The sequence below is a fragment of the Neofelis nebulosa genome, chromosome 4 (assembly GCF_028018385.1).
Source record: "Neofelis nebulosa isolate mNeoNeb1 chromosome 4, mNeoNeb1.pri, whole genome shotgun sequence".
Taxonomy (NCBI): domain Eukaryota; kingdom Metazoa; phylum Chordata; class Mammalia; order Carnivora; family Felidae; genus Neofelis; species Neofelis nebulosa.
In genome coordinates this window covers 14,235,378-14,250,581 of record NC_080785.1, presented here as the reverse complement: position 1 = coordinate 14,250,581, position 15,204 = coordinate 14,235,378, and the positions used below count along the sequence as shown (strand labels likewise).

Genomic DNA, 15,204 nt, shown 5'->3' with positions numbered 1-15,204 from the left:
GAAAAATCATGCTTTGTGGTTAAAGAATTAGAAGAAAATGTATCAACTGCTAAGTTAGATTACATCAAATGTACTTTAAAGTACAGAGTTGAATTCTCTTTGCTCAAGTCATCAAGCAAAGTAATAAGACCTTAACGGTAGTAGCAGCAGCAGCAACAACAACAAAAAAGATTACAATAGACTCAGTCTAATCTATTAGAGAAACTGTGGCATAAAGCAAATAGAAGTTTTAGAAAGATACACTGGGTACAAAGATTTTATATCTTACTTTCAAATAAACTGGGCGGGGGAGGTTGAAGGAGAGAGAGAGAGACACCGAAAGAAAGAGAGAGAGAGAACACACATAATTTACAAAATAGTGATAGGATCAGAATCTCTGATCTGTGATCCAAAAATATAATGGTTAACTTAGTTTAAATCACACCACTGTCCTCCCAAAAACCATCTATCAGTGATGTCTATGGGCAAGGGAACTTTATTCATTAGAAGAGAATGTAACACATAAATGAAATGTATAGCTGAATCAGGATTAAATTTGGGGGAGCAGTACTGGCTACACTACATTGTATTCCCTAGCCACCCTTTTTTAATTCCCTGTAACTCTATTGGAAAGAAAATTCCCAGATTCTAAGATACTCTAGTTTCACATTAAGAAAAGTTAAATGTAAAATGGTAGATAGAAAAGAGATTTTTTTTTTTATTACTTACTCAAGTTGGTCATAATTAACACACATCAGTGGAACCTCTGTACTACAACGCTGGTGAAATTTATAACCACACGTTTGACAGCGAAAACCTTGGAAAAGCAGCTTTCGACAAAAGTCACAAAATGCTAAGGTGAAAAACGTTTTCCGTACCTGCAAAGTAAAAACATCAGAGAGCATTTTAAAAACTTGCAAGAATCTTTTTAGAAATCAGCTTATTCACTCTCTTGCTTAAAATAACAAACCTTTAATACGTTCATATCATGAGAACTGCCTTACACACAAAGATATTAAAATGAAGACCAGGGGGTTCAAGGCAATAGATGAACCATATGTACTTATCTCCCACTCAATATCCAATTTAGAAAACTCAGAAGTCAAGAAGATGGAAAGTGAATAAAAGACTGGAAACTATTTTCAACCTGACTCCATGAAAGTAAAAGTAGAGATAACAAGTACAAAGAGGGAACAGGCGTGAAAGGAAGGGTGAGGGCACACTGTAACAACTGTACCACGAAAGGAGTTAAGTGATGCTTGCTGCTGCTGACAGAACAAGAAACAATGGCATTCTATTTATTTATTTATTTATTTATTTGTTTGTTTGTTTGTTTGTTTATTTATTTTTACATGGTGGGGTGGGATGGTATATTATTTAAAGGGGAAGAAAAAGGTAAGGTTGTAACACTACAAATGAGCTAATTCCCTATAAAATCAGTGATCAGTAAATGATGGCCGAGGTTGATAAAGCAAGGAACTCTGGCTTAAAGTTACTACTTAGTAATAAGAAAAAGAAAACCACCCAAAGAGCTTTAAAACAGAAACGGACTAAGATAAGGGATAGGAAAATCACCTAAAAGACAGTAAGAACCACGTTTAACAAATTATCAGTCAGAGGATTAGAACACCTAAATGGGTTTGTGAACATTCCTCTATGGGAAACTTAAGAACTCCATGTCAGAAGGCAAATGATCTACAACATGGGTCACATAATAAGAACGGCATCAGGGAGGCTCTATCCTGATAACTACTGAAGCCAGAAATTATTTTTAGAGTATTTGTTTTACATATAGAATAAGCAGAAAATATAAGAAAGATAAATACCGAAATGTTAACAGAGGCTACTTTAGAGTGGTGAAAGCATTTTGTGCTTTCAAAGGACTCTATTTTGTCCGTTGTCTTTCCTATATACCCTTAATTCATCTCAGTGTCTCAGACAGTTTTAATCACAAACAATAGTAAGAAGTATATTTTACATCATGACCCAGGACATACCTTTATTCATGTAACAGTATTTATCCTGACCATATATAATGTACATCAGAACTTTCTATTCCATGCAAATGCCTTTCATGAGCCAGTAAGTTTATTTCAATACCCATGGTATACCAAACTCTTTTCAACAAACATACATTTAGCAGGATAAAAAGATATTTAACGATAATGTCTCATCAGGAAAATGATATCTTGGCACATGGTACATTCCAGCTTTTTGAGAACATTCAGGTGATTTCAAGAGTGGCTCTTGTTTTCTTCACCTAAAAAGGTCTACGTATCACTTTCTAGAGAATATAAAAGGCAACTACTTGTTTTTAGCTTTGTTACTTTTCCATTAGAAAACCTTTAACATTTATGTGGCCATTACTCGCCAACGTGAGGATTTTTTGTATTTCTCGCAGGATCTCAGAAAATAGAGCACAGAAAAATACAAAACGTGTTCACAGGAATTATTTTATAGTCACCTGATCCTCTTTGCTAACCATTTCTCACTCATCTGATAATCTGTTCAGTTTCATGAAGCCCTAATTTCTTTTTTCATTAATCTACTCACTTGCAGTCTTTTTTCCTGTTACTGACTTCTACTTGAAACCTACGTGTACCAGGCTGTTTGTGTATGTACAGAAGAAAAAAACACACAAGGCAAGAGGGGAGGAGGAAGGGAAGCAGAGAGGAATGGAAATGAGAAGCAAACGTGGGTACGCAGGAGTATAAATTGTGACATGCACTTGAATATATGAGTATACTCTTGTCAATAAAAGTGGGCACGGGAAGGCAGATTTTCTACCTTTCCTGCCACTTCCACCGTGTCAGTTCCCAGGGATTTCTGGAACCCAGGCAAATACCAAAGGAACTGCTTTTATAACGGATTCTATGGAACCAGGAGGCATAAACAGCTATCCTCCAGTAGCCAGCAAGATCCAGCAGAGAGAAGCAAAGAGAGGAATTCTTTCCCTTTCTTAAACGGAACGCAGGCTTTTCCTCTGCCTCTACATGGCACTCACAGCAACTGTTCTAAAACACAAATCCATTCCCAGGTCTCCCCTGTTTACAAGCATTCAATTTCCAATTATTTTGGAGAGAAGTCCAAGTCTTTAACATGCCTTACAAAGACTCCCACGAGCTGGACTCTTCTTACTCTAGCCCTAACTCTTGCTGCACTGTAACCACCCCCTCTCCAATTTGATTCCATACCCCCTGAACTTCTTTCAGAGCTGGTAAGTACCATGCTTTTACACTGTTCCTTCTGTTGAGAGTATTCTTCCCTCATCCACTGGGCCTTAGCTTAGATAGTTCCTTCTTTGGGAAACTTTCCTGATCCTCCAAGGCCTGGTTAGGAGTCTCTACTCTGTGCATCTACTGTACTTTACACATACACGGTAATTAAGAGTGTTTATGAAATGTTCTTATCGAATCATCTGTCTCTCTACTCTAAGGCAAGGATATTGTTTTTCTCATTCATTGTTATATCCCCAGATCAGAAACAGTGTTGGTAAATGGAAAGTTCTCAATAAATATTTACTGGCAAGTCTCCAACTGTGTTGTGAGGATTTTTATACTCTGCAGTTTGTTTTCATTATTCTCTTGTGGCAAGGACCTTCCCGAGGCACTACTTTAACATTAGATTTTTCACCTCCTCTTAACTAATTTCTAGCTAAGAAGAATAATTAAGAAAAAGAGTAGTAATCATTGTAAAATGTAAGCTCTACTGTTTTGGGATCCTAAAAACTTAAAATTATCTTCAGATTTATCCACTCCAAATTCTACAAATTAAAAAAATAATAAATAGTAATGAACTTGCTAGGTCATCATTACAAAACTACTTGCTACATAGTAAATCTGACTGACAACATTCATCAAAAAGATGCCTTATTTATTGGGGCACCTGGGTGGTTTAGTGGGTTAAGCCTCTGACTGCAGCTCAGGTCATGATCTCGTGGTCCATGAGTTCAAGCCCCACGTTGGGCTCTGAGTTGACAGCTTAGAGCCTGGAGCCTACTTCAGATTCTGTCTCTGTCTCTCTCTCTCTCTCTCTGCCCCTTCCCTGCTCACTGTCTGTCTGTCTCTCTCTCTCTCAAAAATAAGTAAACATTTGGGGTGCTTGGGTGGCTCAGTCAGTTAAAGCATCTGACTTTGGCTCTGATCATGTTCTCACGGTTTGTGAGTTCAAGCCCCACGTCAGGCTCTGTGCTTACAGCTCAGAGCCTGGAGCCTGCTTCACATCTTGTGTCTCCCTTTCTCTCTGTCCCTCCTCCACTTGTGCGCTGTCACTCTCTCTCTCTCTCAAGAATAAACAAGCATAAAAAAATTTTAAAATAAACATAAAAAAAAGATGTCTTATTTACTGAAGCACAAATTATTCACCACTAATGGAGCCCAGAAAGCACAAACCCCCAAGGAAATCAGCTCATCATTCATCTGTTTTAGGAGTCCGGCTGTACTGATCACCAAAGCACACGAGAAAGCACTGGATGCCCAAAGGTGAGCAATAACTATCCATCTAGAAAAAATAAACTATTGTCAAAACTCCATATACAATACAAAGTAAGAAGTGCATTCCTGCCTTACAGATCATTCTACTCTAGGCTTCTGCCTATCCTTTAGAGGGTAAGTTCTCAAACTCTGGGCACTATACCCTCATCATCACTAAGGTGGAGATGTCCCACATTCCAGGTCTCATGCTGGTGACACTTAGCTTTAGGCTAGGTTCCAGCAAATGCAAACCCCAGATGAAGGGAGAGGTCCTCAAGGAGCGCTACTCCACTTTCATTAACTCATCCTTCAGAAACATTTACACAAGTGTATCAAGCTGTATGCAAAAATTCTGTTTAGCCCTGTACAAAACAGATTTTAAAACCCCTTATATGTCTATTAATAGAGGAGGGTTAAATATGGGCTATTATGCAATCACTATAAACACAAACCTAGGTGTACTGATGTGGCAAGGGATCTATGATACACTATTGAATTTTTTTTTTCTTTAAGGTGAAGAATATCATACAAAATATGACTCCATCTTTCATTTAAGGAAAGAACGGGAAGGGAAGGAAGGAAAAAAGAGAAAGGAAAAAACTTTGGGCTCACAGGTATAAGCACACATTTGTATATACAGAAAGAGTTTAGAAGAATACAAAATAACAAATGTTTACCCTCTTATTTTCATTTTTTTACTTGATATACTTCTGTACCATTCAAATTTTCTTTTTAGTTTTTAAAAAAAAAAAATTTTTTTTTGAGAGAAAGAACATGCACGCGGGGGATGGGCAGAGAGGGAGAAAGCGCATCTTAAGCAGGCTCTACCTCACGACTGTGACATCATGACTGAGCTGGAATCAAGAGGTGGACGCTTAACTTACAGTCACCCAGGTGCCCCTTCTTTTTAGTTCCTTTTAAGGAAAGTCATCTATTGCTTTTTCAAGTTAAAAAGAAAGTATATGATGAAAATAAAACTCTAGTTTAAATACAAAGTTTTTAAAGAACTGATTTTAACCTGGGCCAAATATCAATCCCTAACTTACTCATCCATATTACATATTCCTTAAATAAAAATTCATGCACAAGAACCTGAACGTTTTTGACACTCAGAAAAAATGTACAAGTACATACAAAGTTGTGAGTTGTAAGCGGAACATTTTCCAACACTTCTACATGCAATTCCTCTCCGGTGAGCCAGGAGATATCAGTGTCCCAGCCAATTGGTTTCTTCTCTCTGCAAAGTGTAGACACAGCCTTTCTTGGTTAGCGTACCTAAAAATCTTCACGTACCTCATGCTGAAGATATGAAAATTGGTTATTGAGGGGCTAGTAATGGTGAGGGAGGTTTGGCTCCCTGGTCTTCCATCGTTAGAAATTTAAATGGCAATAAATTAATTTTTAAGTTTACCCCAAATAAATGTATCACTCTTGGACAAACAGCAGGGTAAAGAGATGTACTCTTTTCTTCAAGTCAGCTCCAGAAAAGACCTACAACAGCAGAAAATTGATTGTTCCTAGGGTCCCCCCTCCAAAAAAAAAAAAAAAAAAAAAAAAAAAAATCACAGGTACGGATTTATCTATCCATTTTAAAAAAAGTAAAAACTAAAAAAATAAAAACAGCACTCAAGGGACAACATGCCCCAAAAAGGATATTTTTTAAAAAACAGGATTCAAAATTTGGGGGGTCTTGGCACAATTTTAAACACTTTTTTGAAAGAAAAACAGTTTAATATAAAATGTTAACTTTGATAAGCCTTTTGTGAAACTATGAATTTATATTAAAAATGGGCGTGGGGTAGAGTCCGTTATTCAAATAAGTCACACTCTAAATGGTTCAAAAATTTTAAGATTCTCCAACTCCAAATAAAGTCATTTGATCAGAATAACAAAATACTATAATCACACAAAATTGTCTAATGTTAACTCCTCAAAAGGCTGGCAAATTTTCTTTAGGTTTTTTTTTTTCCTAAACTTACATTTTAACACCCTAGGTTTGGGTAAAGATGCTACAGAACACCCCAAAGTTCAATGTCTGAGGTTTTTTTGCCTTTTTAAACAAAATTTCACATCACATACAAACCATACCCATCCTGAATTCTGTAAACAGCACAGCACTCAGGGATTAGACCTCTCATCATCAGAGCTTTCTTTAGACTGTCCCGGACTGTAACTCCACATCTTGCAGGTACCTATAGTATCAGAAATATATAGTATGAGGTAAAAGGAATAAATTATATATTTTTTCGCATCATTTCATAAAGCTCAATACCTTACCTTTATAATACCTTTAAAATGTCATACGGATTACTATGTTAGATACAACATCATTTATAGAGCTAACTTAATATTAAAGGAAAATCATGACTCAAGTATCTATTATTCACCAACTGAAAGCAAAACTGATTTTGTTTTTTATTAAGATTATGAAATATTTTGTACATATAGAAACAGAAAGTATAACAGATTCCTATATACCCACCACTGAGAAACAACAAGTCAACGTTTAAAGCAAAATCAATGAAAAACATTTTTTTAATTTGAATATAGCTGACACACATTACCTCAGTTTCAAGTGTACAACATAGTGATTCAACTTCTCTATACATTATGCTGTGCTCCCAAGTATAGCTTACTATCTGTCACCATACAACATCAGAATAGTAATATTCCCTATGTCTTTCACCCCCATGACTTACTAATTCCATCAACTGGAAGTATCTCCCCCCACTTCCCTTCACCCATTTTGCCTATCCCTCTATTCTCTGGCCCTCTGGCAGCCATCAGTGTGTTCTTTGTAGTTACCGGTCTGATTATGCTTTGTGTTTATTCCTGTTTTATTTTGTAGATTCCACATGCAAGTAAAATCATATGGTATATGTCTTTCTCAGTCTGATTTATTTCACTTAGCATAATACCCTCTTTGGCAAGAGCTCATCCTTTTTTTTTTTTTTTTTTTTAATGTTTATTTATTTTTGAGAGAGAGAAACAGACTGCTAGCGGGAGAGGGGCAGAGAGAGAGGGAAACACAGAATCTGAAGCTGGCTCCAGGCTCCGAGCTGTCAGCACAGAGCCCGACGCAGGGCTCGAACTCAGGGACTGCAAGATTATGACACGAGCTGAAATCAGATGCTTAACCGACTGAGTCACCCAGGCACCTCAGCTCATCCATTTTTATGGTTTTGTAATATTCCTCTGTGTGTGTGTGTGTGTGTGTGTGTGTGTGTGTGTGTGTGTGTGTCTGCTGTGTCTAGGACTTCTACTACTACTTTGAATAAAACATGTTATTCATTCTTTCTTTCCCTTTCTTTTTTGCTTTCTTTCTTCCTTTCTTTTTTTGATAACAGCCATTCTAATGGGTGTGAGGTGGTAGCTCCTTGTAGCTTTGATTTGCACATTCCTAATGATTACTGTTGAGCATCTTTTCCCGTGTTTGTTGGCTATTTGTATATCTTCTTTGGAGAAATGTCTATTTAAGTCCTTTCCCCTTTTCTTAATCGGGTTGTTTACAGGTTTTTTGTTGTTGAGTTGTAGGAGTTTTTAAAAATACGTTCTGAATATCAACCCCTTATCATATATATGATTTGTAAATATGAAAAGAAGTTGTCTTATTCCATAAGTTGTCTTTTCACTTAGATGACTGTGTTCTGATTCACATAGTTTTGTGGGGTTTTTTAATTTAAATTCATGTTAGTTAACAGTGTAGTATTTGTTTCAGGAGTAGAATTTAGTGATTCATCACTTACATGTAACACCCAGTGCTCATCCCAATAAGTGCCCTCCTTAATGCCCATCACCTATCTAGCCACCCCCCCCCACCGGCCTCCCCTCAACCTTCAGTTTGTTCTCTATAGTTAAGAGTCTCTTATGCTTTGCCTCCCTCTCTGTTATTTTATTTTTCCTTCCCTTCTCCTATGTTCATCTGTTTTGTTTCTTAAATTCCACACGAGTAAAATCATATTTGTCTTTCTCTGATTGACTTATTTCATATAGCCTAATAATCTAGTTCCATCCACATTGTTGCAAAATGGCAAGATTTCATTCTTTCTGAATGCCAAGTAATATTCCATTGTATATAAATACATATTCTTTATCCATTCATCAGTTGACAGACATTTGGGCTCTTTCCATAATTTGGCTATTGTTAATATTACTGCTATAAACACTGGCCCCTTCAAATCAGCATTTTTGTATTCTTCAGCTAAAAATGTAGTAGTACAATTGCTGGGTCATAGGATAGTTCTATTTTCAACTTTTGGAGAAACCTCCATACTATTTTCCAGAGTGGCTGCATCAAAGCTTCTGATTCATATAGTTTTTAATTTTGATATAGTCCTATTTCTCTATTTTTACATGTTGCCTGTACTTTTGGTGTCTTACCTAAAAAACTACTGCCAAGTCCAGTATTGTGAAGCTTTTCCTGTATGTTTTCTTCTAAGGGGTTTTATAGTTGCAGCTCTTATGTTTATGCCTTTGATCTATTTTGAGATAATCTGCATATAGTGTAAGGTAAGGGTCCAACCTCATTGTTTTGCACGTGCATATCTAGTTTTCCCGGTACCATTGTGGAAGGGTTTTTCCTCCCCGCCTCCCCCCGCAGACGGGGCTGTGGCACCCTTGTCAAAGATCCTTTGACCACATACATGATCATTTATTTCTGGACTCTTTATTTCCTTGATCTATATGTCTGATGTCTATGCCACTCAGTAGGCATGTAAAAAGTTTAAAGATCAGGAAGTGTGAGACCTCCAACTTTGCTCTTTCTCAAGAATGCTTGGTTATTCAGGATTCATTGAGCCTCCACATGAATTTCAGGATGGATTTTTCTTATGTCTGCAAAAAACACTGTTGGGATTTTAAAGGAACTGAATTAAATAAAACTGCCAAATTGTCTTCAAAGGTGACTGTACCATTATACATTGCCACCAGCGGTGTATAAAAATTTGTTATTCCACATAATAGCTGCCAATAGTTGGTATGACCAACTCTTTCATTCCAGCCATTCTAGTAGGCGTGTAGTGACATCTTGTGCCTTTAGTTTGCATTCCCCCAATGACCAATGATGTTGAGTATCTTTGCATGTGTTTATTTACTGTCTACATATCTTCTTTTGTGAAGCATCTGCTCAAATCTTTTGCCTATTTTTTGAGTTGTTTGCTTTCTTACTATTGAGTTCAAAGAGCTCTTTCTAATGCTGTGGATACATGTCTTTGATCAAATAGATGTTCTGCAAAGATTAGTCTGTGTGGTTTGTCTTTTTACTCTCTTAACACTGTGTTTCAAAGAGCAATAGGTTTTTAATTTTGATGAAGTCCAATTTATGAATATGTTCATTATGGATTTTTCTTTTGGTGTCATATTTATGCAATCATTGCCACAAATTCGAGGTCACTAAGATTTTCTCCTATGTTTTCTTCTATAAATTTGATAGTTTTAGGTTTAATTTTTACTTTTCATTCCTTCATCTGTATTCAACTTTCTAAAGTAATTTTTGAGTAGTTCCTTCAAGCAGAGCATGGGAAAGGTAAATTCCCCATCTGGAAAGGCCTTTATTAGTGAATGTACCTTCAACTCATACTTTAGCTAAGCAACTTAACAGGCACCTCTCAGCATTCTTGGTACAATATTCTATTGTCTTCTGGCTTCTCCAGCTGCTACAATCAATATTTTTTAATAATCCAATTGTAGTTTTTTATTATAGATAATTCTTTCCCTGAATGGTTTTAAAATAGTATTCTTTCATTTTGTTAAGTTTAATAATTATGGACTAAAATTTACTTATACAATTCAGGGCCTGTTTTCCCCAAATCTTTAGATTCATGTCTTTCACCAACATTAGCCATCATTTCTTTGAATTCTGCTCTACTCCTTTATTCCTATTTTCACTTTCTGGAACTCCTCTCAGGCATATAATGAAACTGTTCATTTCATCTTTCATACCTCTTATCCCCTCTTTTATATTTTCTTTGACTCTCTTTCCTTGCTTTCCACAGTTTACTAATTTTCCCTCCCTTCAGTTGGCTTTAATCTACTTTTAATCTCATCCATTTAGTTTTTTAAAACAAATATTCTAATTTTTATTTAGCATTTTGACAGCTGTTCTGTAATACGCTGTAACTACTAGAGATACTGAAATTATATTTCAAGTTGCCTTGCTACTTCATCAAATCAAGTGTTCATTATTTCTTTTTTTCCTTAGTGACAACTGTTTCTTTTGAACTTTCTATTTTTCCTTTGGTATATGTTTTTGCATTTTTCCAACTCTATTATGAAAATTTTCAAACACGGAAAATGAGAACGATACAATTAACATCCAAATTCTCTCTACATAGATTCTAACATTTAATATTTATTTTCTCTGACATTTGTTTTCGATCTTATCATTTGAAACTATGTTCTAAATTGACTGATTGAGATAGAAGTCAGAATAGTGGTTACTCTGGAAAATGATGACCAAATTGCAGGGGGCTTGGGAGAACCTCTTCCCAAGCATTAGAAATGGTCTGTATCTTCATCTGCATGGCAGTTACATATGCACAAAGTTACATATACATACTCAGCTGTACACCTGAGATTTGTATACTTTACTGTGCCTAAGTTTTATTTAAAAAAAGAAGGTGGACAAAGTTGTAGGTGTCATGACAATTTACCCCTAAATATTAAAAAATGTATTTCCTAAGAATAAAGACATTCTCCTACATAACTACATTCCTATTATCACACATAGGAAAATTAGTAACTCCATAATAACATGTTTAATCAGCATTCACCATTTCCCATCGCAAGAATGCCTCTGATAGCTCTTCCCTATCCTAGTCCCAAACTAGGATCACACACTGCAATTGTTTACATCTCTTTAGTCTTGTTTAGTTGTAGAATAATCCCTAATCTTTTTTATCTTCTGTGACATTGAATCCAGGCCATTTGTCTTATACAATGTCCACATTCTGAATTTATCATTTCCTCATGGCACTTAACTTTTTCTTCTATTCCTCGTGTTTCTTGTAAAATGGAAGGTGTGGAAGCTTAACATTCAATAAAATCATCTTTAGCAAGAATACTTCATAGATGGGAACTGTCATCCACTGAGTTTAAAATATTAAGATCACTTAGAAGTCCTATTTGGTTCCTTCTTAGGAATCCTGCTGTTTTTAAGTCTTCTAATGTGCTGATAGGCTCTTTCCTTGTATATTTTACGACATGGGATTTTGAACTTGTCAGTGGGCATTATCTATATGAATTTCATGAGACCTAGATCGGCCAAAGAGGGTTTGCATTTGCTTCTACCCAGTGCCTGAGCGCTATTATCTCTCTAGGACCATTTGTTGCGTTGACAGTTCCTGGACAGGACCCATAAGTACAAATATGAATCCCACACCATGATGAGAACAGGCCTATAGTTAGGAATTCACAAGGGAAGCTTTAAACTTTATCTGGACCACTGGTAAAGACAGACAAGTTTCATTGTTATTTATGTATGCTGAGTAAGTAGATTTTCTTCTAGTTCACCCTTTTGCTGAAGATAAAGCTCCTCAAAGACTCAGCTTTATGCAAGGACCTGAGTTCCAACTACCTTTGTGACACTGGCTGAAGGCCTAGTCTTGCATCCCCACACACTGACACTCACATCTCTTTGTTGCACAAGGTGACAAATTAACCTCACTGGAGGCCACCATAGCCTCCAGGCTATAGCCTCCAAGCAACAGCCTAGTCATCAAACTTTTTCTATGAAAATCTAGCATTACTACTAATGCTGTGTGAGGGAAAAAAAACTACTTTGACTTCAGTTGTATTTGGAAATGAAAAGGTTTTTTATTAACCTCAAAAGTAACCACATGCATTTTTAAAAAGTCACGATGCATATAGATGCATTATTTAAGGCAGTGACAGTACTTGTACTCAAGGATTATAGACCACCCATAAAATTGTGCAGATTTCCATTCTTTAAATGTTACTTACAGAATACTCGTTCCAATGGTAATGCTAATGATCAACAAAAGTTACACAGAGGAAAAATATCAAGCACACTAAAAATCCAACATTTGATAAGTCCAAATAGGGATTTCTCAAGGGCAAAGAACAAAGCTTACCTGACATGTGTTAGACAACAAACAAGCTCAAGTCTGGAAATTCTTTTTGATTCTGAACTAGTACTTAGGCTTGAGTCTGATTCAAGTTCGGCAGATAGGTTAAAATGTCAAATCTGACACTAAACACAATACAATTTGTTCCAGTTAAGGGACACACACATTGGCACCAATTAATTATGTCTTTTCCACTCCTTTTTGAAATGGATGCTTCCATTTGCATGACCACAGAATATGGAGTGATAACGTATTTCATTTTCAACAACTACTCTTTCTGAAAAACACAAAGAAAAAGCAATGATGATATTAAAAGTTGACTCACCACTGTCCTCTGTTTATTAGGCAGGAAGACTCTAACGATAGGTTTCTGTGGTGACTTGGGATTGCTCCGTGATACATCTGTGGGGTTTTGAAAAACTGAAAGAGATGAAGGTAGCACTGAAAGGCTAGAAGAGGAGGAAGATGTAACGGTGTCCGTGGATGCAGAGCTAGAAACAGAAAAATCAGTTCCATTCCCCAGGGATTCCAATAACTGTTGTTCTCTCTGTTGGAGGGCATCTAGCTTGCTGGTGTATTCTTCATAGGCCTATAAAATAAAGTAGACATACACTGAATCTGGACTTTTTCCTGACAGTAACAAAAGGAAATATGAAATTTAAATCTTTGATTGTAATCTCTTTATAATCTAGCTAATAGGGTTTTAAGTACAAGTTACAAAGTAAGTGCTGAAAGTACTGTAAATTAATACTTCTACTTTTAAATTGATCATTTTTTTGTGTATGTGATAAGACAGTACATTGCACTGAGAAATCAACAAACATAAAAATGTCTAGAATAACCCACGAATGTTAATTTTAAAATGTATGTACAATGTTCTGGTCATACTGCAATTTAAAAACAAAAATATTTTTTAATGTTTACTTATTTTAGAGACAGAGTGCAAGCAAGGGAGGGGCAGAGAGAGAGGGAGACACAGAATCTGAAGCAGGCTCCAGGTTCTGAGCTGTCAGCTCAGAGCCCGATGCAAGGCTTGAACCCACGAACCGTGAAATCATGACCTGAGCTGAAGTCGGATGCTTACCTACTGAGCCACCCAGGCACCCCTGGTCATATTGCAATTTAACTTCCAAAGTGCATATCCAACATAAGATAAAATACTATATTAAATCAAGGATAAGTACCCTCTCTATTAAAAATAATTTTTTTTGAGGAAATTGTAGGCATATAAAGTTTCATACCTTTCTGCCCTCCAAAGAACAGAAAGAGAAGTTGAAAAGGAGATGCGGGGTTAAAAGAGATTTGTCAAAAAATAAGACTCAGGTACAGGGTCAGATCTCGCCATTACCACCAAAATCTTCTCAATAGGGCTTAGAAGTTATATAACTGCCACCTTCTTTCTGAAACCGGTATTAGTTAAAATACTTTATTCTCTTCACTATGGATCTCTGACGATCCCATCAAATACTGCTTAAAGAATAAAATTTTATTTGAAAAGGTGGTTTATGCCCTGCAGTCAAGAAATTCTGGTGCCATTATCCACTAGGGTGGAAACTTCTAGAAGTTTCATTTGATTAAAGCTATAAAGTCAAATGACCACATAAGATATCATATTCTAAAAATAACAAGAATTTTGAAAACAGAGTGATATTGAGAGTAAAGGGATGGAATAAATTGGAATATATATGTCCATGGTTCTTTCGGGCAATGGAAATCACCCTCCCCCACACTATGGTCCACCATTTCTCTCTACCATCATACATAGATGTAATACCACAAACATTTATAGAAGGCTACAAGGGAGAATCAAAGATTTTAAAAACTTCTCATCACTCAAGGAGTTTATTATTGGGCTGCAGAGAAGCAGGTGGATGTATTTTAGTATGCTTAAGTGTTATACATGAGAAATAAAGGACATTCTTGATATAAGGTGAGAATGAGGTAGGATTATGTTAGCATTTAGATAGACGGAGTTAAGTGGGGGAGAAGAGAGAGCTGTGTACAGGAGAAATTCTGCAACAAATAGAGAGGTAGGAAAGTTTAAGGCATAGAGGGAAAACTACAGACTAGTATAGCTGCATGCAATTCAGGGTCTGGGACACAACAAGGGATCAATATATGTTTGCGGAATTAAATGAAGAATAGCAATACAGGGAAACAAGTAATACAACTGGAAAAGTGGGTAAGGCACCAGCTTGCAGAGGGTGTCTATACCATGCTATGAAGCCTGAACTTCATTCTATAAGCAAAGGAGAATGATCAAAGATAGAGGAGAATGAAGAAGAAATTTCATTTCAGTAAAGACCACTGACTGTACTTGCTATGGTGGTTCTTAAAATATAATTTTGAAGATGAAAAAAAGGAAAAATAGTAAAATGAGCCATTGGGGTAAAGGGCATAAACTGCATCTAAAAGCCCTCTCCTGGGGTGCCTGGGCAGCTCCATCGGTTAAGTGTCCAACTTTGGCTCGGGTCATGATTTCATGGTGCATGGGCTCGAGCCCCGCGTCAGGCTCTGTGCTGACAGCTCAGAGCCTGGAGCCTGCTTCGGATTCTGTGTCTCCCTCTCTCTCTGTCCCTTCCCCATTCTCGCTCTGTCTCTCTCTCTCTCTTTCAAAAGTAAATAAATATTTTTAAAAAATTTTTAAAAAGCCCTCTTCTTTATGACCT

General features: G+C 36.5%; 1 protein-coding gene across 7 annotated transcripts in view; it reads right to left on the bottom strand.

Annotated features, from left to right (window-relative positions):
- BRAF (B-Raf proto-oncogene, serine/threonine kinase) overlaps positions 1-15,204 on the bottom strand; it is a 172,156-nt gene that overhangs the window by 62,683 nt on the left and 94,269 nt on the right. For all 7 annotated transcript variants that reach the window (XR_009260197.1, XM_058724070.1, XM_058724072.1 and 4 more), the window contains exons 3-6: positions 12,861-13,124; positions 6,540-6,643; positions 5,586-5,688; positions 709-857 (exon numbers count right to left, since the gene is read on the bottom strand). Coding sequence is in view for 6 of the 7 variants with exons in the window: in XM_058724070.1 (XP_058580053.1) it covers positions 709-857; positions 5,586-5,688; positions 6,540-6,643; positions 12,861-13,124 (620 nt within the window). In the remaining variant the exon portion in view is untranslated. The remainder of the gene's footprint in view (positions 1-708; positions 858-5,585; positions 5,689-6,539; positions 6,644-12,860; positions 13,125-15,204) is intronic.